This window comes from Elaeis guineensis, chromosome 10 (genome assembly GCF_000442705.2).
Source record: "Elaeis guineensis isolate ETL-2024a chromosome 10, EG11, whole genome shotgun sequence".
NCBI classification, from domain to species: Eukaryota; Viridiplantae; Streptophyta; class Magnoliopsida; order Arecales; family Arecaceae; genus Elaeis; species Elaeis guineensis.
This window is the reverse complement of record NC_026002.2, coordinates 26,088,152-26,099,265: the sequence shown is the minus strand read 5'-3', so window position 1 is coordinate 26,099,265 and position 11,114 is coordinate 26,088,152. Positions and strand designations below refer to the sequence as shown.

The following is an 11,114-nucleotide window of genomic DNA, read 5'->3' as shown; positions in this document are numbered from 1 at the left end:
ACTTGACGTGTATAAATGTAGACATTAGCACGCTGAGCAACTTTGACATATATAAAATCATATTGTAAATTTCTAATATTATTTTGGCACGATGATCGGAGCAGGACAGCTAATATGAGATGTCAAAAGACGGAATCATGGCAAGTGATTGTGATCTTCATTTATCTATTATTTTTTTATATTTTTATTTTATAACCTTTTTTCCGAAACAAGTGAACGTGATCTCTGCTTTCCATGAAAAAGAAAAAAAAAGGCGGTCGTTAGCTTTCCTCGCCGCTTAGAGATGAGAAGAAAAGCTAAAGCCCTCTTTCCTTGCTTGTCCAAGAGGAAACTGAGGTTGTGCAATGGCGAGCGCTTTCCTCTCTTCCATCCTAGCAAAAACCAGCCAAGTTTTGGGTTCTGTTCATCATCAGATCCACGCAGCAGTGTCTTGGAAGATCTGGAGGAGCTGGAGAGAACATTGAAAAGGATCCAGGCAGTGCTCCATGACGCGGAGGAGAGGGAGATACGAGAAGAAGCCGTCGAGCTCTGGCTGAAGGAGCTCAAAGAAGTGGCTTATGACGCGGAAGATGTACGAGGTACTGCGAGCCCAAGCGGAAGGCGGAGCTTCCCGCAAGAGGAAGCGAGTGGAAGCAGGGGACGATGAGGAAGAGGTAAGTAGTTCTCTTTCCACCATAGTTAATGTTTCAATTCCCAATGGCATGGGGGATAGAATCAGGGAGATCAGGAAGAGGTTCGATGAGATCTCGGAGGATCGGAAACGCCTCCGTTTAAGAGAGGAAGATGGAGAGCGACGGTTCTTCAGAGCTTTGAGCCCACCACCAAGCGGTGGATGAGTCGAGTATTTATGGAAGGGAACATGACAAGCAGAAGGTAATTGATATGCGGTCCTCTGAGGGTATGGGAAATGGTATCTCTGTCATTTCGATTGTCGGCAAGGGAGGACTGGGAAAAACCACCATCGCTCAGCTGGTCTACAATGACTCCAAGGTCAAAGAATATTTTGATCTGACTGGTTGGGTTCGTGTATCCGATGATTTTGATGTTCCGAGGCTAACAAAGGTCATCATCGAGTCTATTACTGGAGATCATGTGATCTTACAGAAATTAGCCCACTTCAAAATTCTCTCAAGAAAAAGGTGGAGGGGAGGAAACTATTGCTCGTCTTAGCATTTCTATTGCTTATTTAAGGGAGCTGATTAATGGTAGTAGTTTTGATAGATGATGATGAACAATAAAGGAGATAAAGTCTTAGTGAACCATGCCGCAAGGAGGAGAAGAGCAAGAAGGATTATGAGAGAAGATGCCAACCAACCGATTGAGCAGACTTTTAATACGCTAGCCATTCAGGCAGACATTGCTGAAGTATATCAAGTGATGGCTCAGTTTATTCAGTGACAACAGCAAACACAAATCGCTCCTCGACCTACATCACCTTTAAAGTCATATTGTGAGAGGTTTAGAAGGCTTAACACTACTATTTGAGGATAGACCTAACCATCTGGTCGCGGAGATCTAAATTTTAAAAATAGAAAAGATATTTGATGCATTACAATATCTTAAGGATATGGAGGTTAGGCTAGCCATTCTTATGCTAAAAGAAAATATCGAATTTTGATGGACTACAATAAAAACTGCATATGAGGTTGTTGATAACCAGCTGACATGAGAGCAGTTCAAGAAAATATTTTATAATCAATATTTTTCTGAGTCAATTAGATTAGTAAAAGAGAATAAATTCTTGGCTTTGAGGCAAAAAGATGACATGATATGCAAACAAATTCAATAAGTTAGACCATTATTGCCCTTAGCTCATGGAGTCTGAAAGAAGCAAAGTAAATAGATTTGAGCATGGTCTAGGATATATAAAATTTAGTCTCGTCTGTCCTCTCACATGTTTAATGAATACAATGATGTATTGGAACGAGATTTGAAAGTTGAATCAAATATTAAAAGATCGAAACAAAAAAAAAGGATAGGAAGAGGACTAGACCAATAGAAACTCGGAGTGACCAACATGAAAACTTAGAGAACCACTCTAATAAGAAGAAAGGAGTAGAGATTTATCAGTATTATGATAGAAATCATAGTGGGCTTTGTTTTAAGAAACTCAGAATGTGCTTCGAGTGCAGCAAGAAGGGATATTTAGCACAAAATTATTTTAATAAAAAGAATGACTCTAAGTCCACCAAACCCACTAATCAGAATCAAAATGAGAATGCACGGGTGTTTGCTTTGATTGAGCAGAATGTCAGTACAAGTGATGAAGTTGTTACATATATCATTCTAGTCAACTCATAGATGTTCATATACTTTTTAATTATGAATTTTTCTCATTCCTTTATATCTTTTAAGTTCAACTATATATTTATAAAATTGAATAAGTTACTATATATTATCTCTTCATTTAAGAAAAGTTATACTCACCGATGCCTTGTTTAAAATTGTGTCATTTTAAACGAAGAAGTTAGGATTGATGAAAACTAGTCTAAGAGTATGGTAAACATGATAGGAAGATTAGATATCCCTAATTGTAAAAAAATAAAGATGTACCAAGTTTCGAAGACGAAACTTTTTTTAAGGAGGTAGAATATGATATCCAGCCCAAAACTTTTCTCCACAAGTCTAGCATAATGATGGATTGAAATTTAAAATACAGGATCATAACCCCTCGTCATGACACATGAATACCTTATTTTTTTTATACTTTTGAATGATTTCTTTTTTCTTTTTGAAGACTCTAACTAAAAATCTAGCTTATGGTTTTTTTATAGATAAGTGGTGAAAATTTAACCTTTCTTTGAGTTTCCAAAATTAAGAAATAAGAAACGAAATTTTTTTTGGCTTACGTTCTGCATGTTTTTTTTTTTGGTTCTTGTATGCTAATTTACTTTATGCGAAATTTTCGTTTTTGAAGAGTCCTTTTGAGTGCATTTCTATTTTGCGCGTGGAGAAATATTATAAACATATTTCCTTTTGAAGCGAAAATATTACAAACGGATTTCCATTTTGAAGAGTCCCGTTTTGAACCCTTTTGTTTTTATTTTTATTTTTCGTTTTGGAGGAGTCCTTTTTTGAAGAGTACTCCTTTATTTTTTTTTGTGCGCGGAGAACGTGGGGTTTTTCGTGTGCGCTAATTTACTCGTGGTGTTTTTCTTTTTTGTGCGTGGAGCAACGAATTCCTGATATTTTTGGTACATGGAGAAATGAAATCTAACTCGTGGCCTTTTTTTTTTGCATACTAATCATTTTTTTTTTCTTTGTTGTGCATAGAGAAACAGACTTCGATGTGAAGAGTCGATTTTTTTATGATTTTATTTTTTGAATTTTAGAGAGGGTCCAGATTTATTGAAAGAAGCTTTTTGGAAGCTTTCTTCCCATCGTTTGAAGATTTTTCTCGCGCGAAAGCGCGTGGAATCTGCCCTCATTATGTTGTTTTATTGCGGCTGCGTGAGTTTTTGACAAGACTTTCTTGCTTGGCTTCAGCAACGTTGTCTATCAGGGCTGCCGACACGAGTGGATGGAATCATTGCAAGTGAAGGAGGAGATCAGAAGGAGAGCCAAAGCTCTCTTTGCTTGCTTGCCGTGTCTGATCAGAGCAAAGAGGAAACTGAGGTTGTGCAATGGCGAGCGCTTTCCTCTCTTCCATCCTATCAAAAATCAGCCAAGTTTTGGGCTCTGTTCATAGATGGGCAGCCTTGCCGTCTTCGTCATCAGATCCATGCAGCAGTGTCTTGGAAGATCTGGAGGAGCTGGAGAGAACATTGAAAAGGATCCAGACAGTGCTCCATGACGCGGAGGAGAGGGAGATACGAGATGAAGCCGTCAAGCTCTGGCTGAAAGAGCTCAGAGAAGTGGCTTATGACGCGGAAGATGTGCTGGACGCGTACCAGTACGAGGTACTGCGAGCCCGAGCGGAAGGCGGAGCTTCCCGCAAGAGGAAGCGAGTGGAAGCAGGGGACGATGAGGAAGAGGTAAGTACTTCTCTTTCCACCATAGTTAATGTTTCAATTCCCGATGGCATGGGGGATAGAATCAAGGAGATCAAGAAGAGATTCGATGAGATCTCGGAGGATCGGAAACGCCTCCGTTTAAGAGAGGAAGATGGAGAGCGACGGGTCTTCAGAGCTTTGAGCCCACCACCAAGCGGCCACATGGTGGATGAGTCGAGTATTTATGGAAGAGAACATGACAAGCAGAAGGTAATTGATATGCTGTTCTCTGAGGGTATGGGAAATGGTATCTCTGTCATTCCGATTGTCGGCAAGGGAGGACTGGGAAAAACCACCATCGCTCAGCTGGTCTACAATGACTCCAAGGTCAAAGAATATTTTGATCTGACTGGATGGGTTTGTGTATCCGATGATTTTGATGTTCCGAGGCTAACAAAGGCCATCATCGAGTCTATTACTGAAAAATCATGTAATCTTACAGAAATCAGCCCACTTCAAAATTCTCTCAAGAAAAAAGTGGAGGGGAGGAAACTATTGCTTGTCCTAGATGATGTCTGGAATGAGCAACAAAGCCTTTGGGAGACCTTTAGAATCCCTTTTGTTGGAGCAGAAACAGTAGTAAGAATTATCGTGACCTGTAGGAATGATTCGGTTGCCAAGATCATGCAGACGGTGCTTCCTTATCATCCTGGCTACTTGTCTGAAGATGAGTCTTGGTCATTATTCAAGCATTATGCATTTGCCGGTCGAGACCCTGAAGAACAACCACACTTGGCGGATACCGGTAAGCAGATTGTTAAGAAGTGTTCCGGTTTACCATTGGCTGTGAAGACGATAGGAAGCCTTCTAAGACACGAGATGGACGAAGATTGTTGGATGGAGGTCTTGCAAAGTGATCTATGGGAACTAGACAAGAACAATGAGACTTTGGCATCTCTTAGATTAAGCTACAATCGCATGCCAGCACATCTGAAACCCTGTTTCGTTTACTGTTCCATGTTTCCGAAGGATTATGTGTTTAGAAAAGATGTTTTAGTCAGATTGTGGATGGCACAAGGTTACATCCCACCTCGAGGTAGAAAAACAATGGAGGACATCGGAGATGAATGTTTTAATGACTTACTAACAAGATCATTCTTTGATTTACATCGTGATTACTTACGTCATACTACATTTAAGATGCATGATATGATACATGATCTAGCAAAATCTATTGCTGGAAATGAGTGCTATGCAATTGTGGATAAGAAGCTACCCGGTTCTCCTGATAAGGTTCGCCATTTATACGTGCAAGGTGTCGGGGAATTAGTGAAATCACCGAGCCCCCACAATCTTAGGGCCCTACGGACCTTGTCACGAATGGAACACTATGCCCCAGTTTCAATAGGAATCCAAGAAATGATCCAGTTTTCGCTGCTAAGATGTTTAGAATTTTGTTGGCTAGAAGTTGAGATCCCAGATTTACTCGGTAATCTGAAGCACCTACGCTACTTACATATTGCATCGCATTGGATGAAGAAGCTCCCTGAATCAGTATGCCTCCTTTACCACCTACAGACATTGATTCTTGACTGTGGTGCTCTTGCAAAGTTACCAGATGGCCTAGGTAACCTTATTAACCTACGATGCTTGAATCTATCTTCAGATTGTATTAAAAGGCTCCCTGAATCAGTTCGTCAGCTACGCAACCTGCAGAGTTTGGATCTTCACTGGTGCAAAGAACTTAAAGAGTTACCCAGTGGCATAGGAAGCCTTACTAACCTCCGCCACCTAGATATTATGGGCACTCAAAGTCTCTGTCTGCCAGCTGGAATCGAAAAGCTAACAAATCTTCAGAGATTGCGTGGACGTTATAAAGTGCAGGGTGGGATGGGAGTGTTAGAGGACTTGGTGAACCTCCAGGGAGATCTTTGCATCGCAGGGCTCGGGAATTTGGTCGGTACAGAGGATGCGAAGGATTTCGGCCTTGAATATAAGCATAAACTTGAGCGGTTGCATCTATTTTGGGATGCTGGCCGCACAGATGATTGGATTTATGATGGACTGAATCTAGAAGTTTTTCTAGAGGAAAATAAGGATGTTCCAGCCGATGAAAAAAGGGAGGAAGCGCTGCTTGAGTGTCTCCAACCTCCCACCAACCTCAAAGAGTTGGTTATAGATGGGTATGGTGGTTCCAAGTTTCCAGAATGGGTGGGAAATCCTTTGTCCCTTGCATCACTTCGAGAAATCCATATATTTGGATGTGAAAACGTAAGGTTCCTTTCTCTACACATGCACGCATCCATATCAAAGTCCATGCTTGAGCGCGTGTCCATTGAATATTGCCGGCGGCTCCAATCCATAGGAGGACTGCCATCCAAGCTTCAAAATCTGCATATTGAGGGGTGCCAACAGTTGACATCACTGTCGGGAATGCAAAACCTTGCTTCTCTCACACGATTAGCTATAAAAGATTGTCCTAAACTTCAGATCATGGTAGAAGATCAGCTCCCATCTATGCCTGACTGGGTGCATATTATTGATTGCCCTGGATTGCTCAACTGGTGTGAAATACAAAAAATCAACTGCATTCAGGTACTCTCCATCCTAAATTTGAAGTGCTCCAATTGATTATTACTCAGAGGCTTGCACAACCATACATTCTCTGATTGTACGTTTGAAGCTTCTGTATGGAATACATGTGCAAACAGATTTCTCTTATTCTGAACTTTTTTTTGCTAATGCACCAGGTCGCTTCATCGGGAAACAAGCTGACTATATCGAACACGTGGGAGAAGATAATGCATGGGTTTGATGATTTGACATCCGTTAAGCATAAGCAATTCAGCACAACCAATTCTTGGCGTTTGTTTGCGAAAACATACATCATGAGCATACTTGAAGAGCTGACAATATGGGGTTGCACGCACATCCCACCTATACACTGCCTGCCCGAACTCACATATCTCCGAAGCTTGGTTATAAAGGACTGTCCTGGAATCCAAGTCGTGACAGATGAACTGCTTCCACGCACGCTCAATTCCTTGGTAGTTGATAGCTGCGAGGACCTAAGGTGTTTGCAGTTGGCGCAGCAGAACCGAGATGCACTTAAGGAGCTGCAGATTGTGAACTGCCCCAAGCTCACGATGGTGGAAGGGCTGAAATGCATTTTCTTCCCTAAATCCTTAAGACTAGAGCAATGCCCTCAACTCCTGCTTCCACATTCAGGTAGCAGCCATAGTTGTGTCTGTAATTTTGCTTCTCTTTTTGAATGAGCAACACTTGTATTTTGGCAAATTAATAATTGTACGGGCACCAACTGCTCTGTCTTTTTGTGCGCCTTTGCAGAGGAAGAAGAGCGCAAAGAAACAATTGATGATATGGAATGAGTGATGAGATGTGGGGTGATTCAACAAGTGATGAGGTGTGAGGTGATTGCAATATGGCCCAATTCCCAGAAGGGCTTCCTTCCAGTAGCAGCTCTCGTTCCCTGGTACATATCCTTGCAGAACCATTGAAATGAATCGGCACGAGGCCAATTAAATCTATTTTTAATTATTTTTATCTAAGCAAAAAATAACTAAGTTTGTATATTTCTTTTTTGCTTTGATACAAAATTGAACATTTGCTGGTATGACACACGCGCATACTGCACCAACAAGTGTTTGGCATGGGTATCGGCATTGATATTTAAATCCTTGGTCAACATTAACCAAAGTTGATTGCTGTCATCTTCCTTGAACGTACAATGTGTTAACAAAAAAAATTAGTTTCTCGTCGAACTTGATTGTTTATTTTTTTGGCATCATCCTGGCATCATTTTTTTTTTTTATTTTTTTTTTTTTTGAGAAATGATCTTGGCATCAATTCCTAAATGATTTTAACTTGTAGCACCGGCGAAGGGGGTGGTTTCACAAATAGTCAACAATAGTACCGTAGCTTCGCACCTGAAGCATCTTTAGATATGCTTTTCCCCTTGTGCTTGTGTTTGCTGGGAACCAAGGTTTGTGAAAAGAACTTGTAGATTCTGATTGATATTTCTGTGTTCTATAGTTTGCAAATTGCTGGCCTTTTGATATGACATTGTCACGATTTTATATTACTCAACTTTTTGATAGTCACTGAAAAAATTGATCATATTTGATCGGCAAGGTCGTAACAAAAATATGAATTGATGCTTCATGTCCTGCACCATGGGACAAAGAAGCAATGCAAATAAGATGAGCATCACTTCGAGGGAAAAATGCCGATATGGATCCATGTTAAATTGCAGAGTAACATGACTTGCATTGCATGAAGTATTGGCTACGAAGATTTATCAAATGAGAAACATTGAGCACTTGCTTAAATAATTTAGAAGCTTATAACAAAAATTTGAGAAAAGCTGAGTAACAAGAGGAGGTAAACTTTGAAAGATCAACTACTAACAAATTGTATGATCGGGCGCTTGCACGGATGGCATCACCTCTTGCGACTTGGCTTAGAGGTCAAGAGTTCAATTTCTATTGGAGTAGTCCCTCAGGATTGGGGTGAGTAAACATTAGGAAAGGTGGGGAATAGGCCCTCCTAGAGCCGAACAAAAAGTTAAATAATGAATAATGATGCCATCTTAGCAAAAGTAAATGAAAGGATCCAATGATGCTAAAGTTCCAAATGATTGTCTTCTCCTAAAAAAGATAAAGTGCATACATAAGACAGCCTATAAGCTAGGGCTAAAAATGAATGGGCTGTAGATTGGAAAGTGATTTATCCATATTTATACCCATATTTTTCAACAAAGATGTATACGAATATTGATGTTAAATAGATTTCAACATTAGTATCCATATTTGTTCTAAATGGATACGGATACAATTTAAAGTTAAGTGTATCTATAGTCATCTTAAATAGATACGGATATATATTGAATATTATTTTTATCCATATTTTGATTATCTTAAGTCAGATAATCTTGGATATAAATCAAATTTTTAGTAGAACTACTAATTTATATAAATATAAAGGACATAAATGAAATTCACCTATAGATTACATATGATTTCATATAACAAAGGATTTAAAGCATGGTTGTTAAACATACACAAAGATCAACCTTGTTAAGGATCTAGATCATGAATTGTCTATTTTCAAAGAGCTTGTAAGAAAAATTATATAGATATATAGAAAATATATAGAAGAATTAATAGCGATATTTTAAACAAAAAAGCTTTGAAAATATCATAAAACATAAAAAAAAATATATTCATTTTTTATGAAAGAGAAAAAATATGAAAAATATGCAACATGCATCAAATGATACTTAAGGATCAATAAACAAACTACTTATATCAAACAATAATCATGTTGTACATCGGTGGTCAAAGCTTGCCATTCAAACCCCGGAATGTTGGCTTAAATTCTGGGCTATACAATTTATTCTATTATATTTTTTATCAGATACTTATTTAGATTGAAAAAATATTTAAAATCAGTATCTATAAATAGATATCCAAATTCGCATTCGGATTCGTGGAATCGGCAGTGGCGGGCTGGCCGACGATGAGGCCCAAGCGACAATGTCCCAATGGGGCAAATCATCAAACAAGGTCTGGGCGTGGGCCAAGGGGCTGCACTTGAGGGGGGGAACAACAAGATTGATCATGAGGATGGTGAAGCAGGAGAAGTCGGGCTTGATAATGGGGCTGTGGAGGGCGTTGAGGTGGCTTTGGGAGAGGAAAGGAGGGCGGCCGCGGCTTTGAGGGACCCAGAGAAAGAGAGTACTCGTCCAATCATTGGAGCAAATGAACTTGGAAATTTAAAACTTCCATTAGATAAAGCACTAGTTTTTAGAAATAGAATGGCGAAGTTTAGTCCCACATCACGAGGAACGAAAAAAATTTCATTCTATACGTAAAAAAGCTTACTCTTATCCACCATCCCGCGATCGAGGCACGCTACCATTGATCATTCATTGATCTCGGGGCTGGAGGGGGACCCGTTAGTTACTCCATTGTTCGCGTGTGAGACGCGCTTAGCATCCCTTTAAGAAAACCCAATCTTTTTATAAAAAATGATCTATTTTAGATTTCAATAATTAGCCTTAGCCTCTATTTCTTCCTGTTTTCATTTTTTTTTCCTCTTCATTTCATGCTTTTGACATCAGAGAGTTTCCTACCATTATTTTCTAAGATTATCAAAAATATCTTCCCTATTTTTATCAAATATTTTTTTGTTCACTTCCTGTTCTTTCCCCTTTTTTTTTTCTTGATTTTCTGCTCTCAAAAGTTGTTTTTCCCCCTTAAGATCATCAAAGATCTCTCTATTACTTCTTAATCAAAATGCTTTTATATTTACTAAACTACTAAAGTGGAACAGTTGCTGGTGGCAAGTGGCATGCACAATCAATTAACTAGGAAAACCCTATTTTAAAAATATTGCATACATGCACTTAAGAGCCAAAGGTAGCTAAAACTTGGAGGATTGTCGTACATTAGCCATGCATTTTCTTGTTTTGGGTTTTATCTTAATTTTATGCTTTTAAAATGAGAGAGTTTGCTAAGGAAGATAGATGGAAAATGTAATATACAATTTCTTTCTAAGCCCTTTTCTTTCATTGAATCAGAATACTAAATTTTGCTCATAGGCTAATCTCACCATATTTTCTTTGTTGGTTATTTCTAATGTAATCTTGAAGGTGACAATGTAAAAGCATCACCTAAAGCATATTTGGTTGCTAGAAATTAAATTCTAAAATAAAAATAAAAATAAATAACTCACATTCAGACTATTTGGTTAAGATTAATCTCATTCCCATTCTAATTTGAAAAGAAAATGAAAATATCTCCGACTTCAAAATCTAATCTCTACTCTCCTATAGTATTCAAATCCATTCAAATTCCGATTATGAACCAAATGTCTTAAAGGAAATGATCATTTTAATTCCCATTTCAATTCATATTGCAAACCAAACACATCCTAAATATGATTACATGACTGAGAACAACTTTGTAAGCTGAGGTTGCGTTAGTAGCAACGGATGTGGAAACATCTCAGCTATGCAGTTCGATAAGGTTCAAAGTATGACCCAGGCAAAATTGCAAACAAATTCAAGTAACATGTCTGAGAACAGTTTGTGCCTTGATCAACGCCCAGCGGAGCGCACCTGTAGTAAATCCCTGATTGTAGAACCTTTCTAGTGCCAGG

At 38.9% G+C, this 11,114-nt stretch overlaps 1 protein-coding gene across 1 annotated transcript; it reads left to right on the top strand.

Annotated features, from left to right (window-relative positions):
* The first annotated feature begins 253 nt into the window (after positions 1-253).
* Positions 254-7,967, top strand: LOC105059990 (disease resistance protein RGA2-like). The gene is made up of 4 exons (XM_073244068.1): positions 254-653; positions 3,487-6,527; positions 6,683-7,160; positions 7,281-7,967. Exons 2-4 carry the CDS (start codon positions 3,624-3,626, stop codon positions 7,319-7,321), a joined length of 3,423 nt encoding a protein of 1,140 aa, XP_073100169.1. The 5' UTR covers positions 254-653; positions 3,487-3,623; the 3' UTR covers positions 7,322-7,967.
* Positions 7,968-11,114: the final 3,147 nt, after the last annotated feature.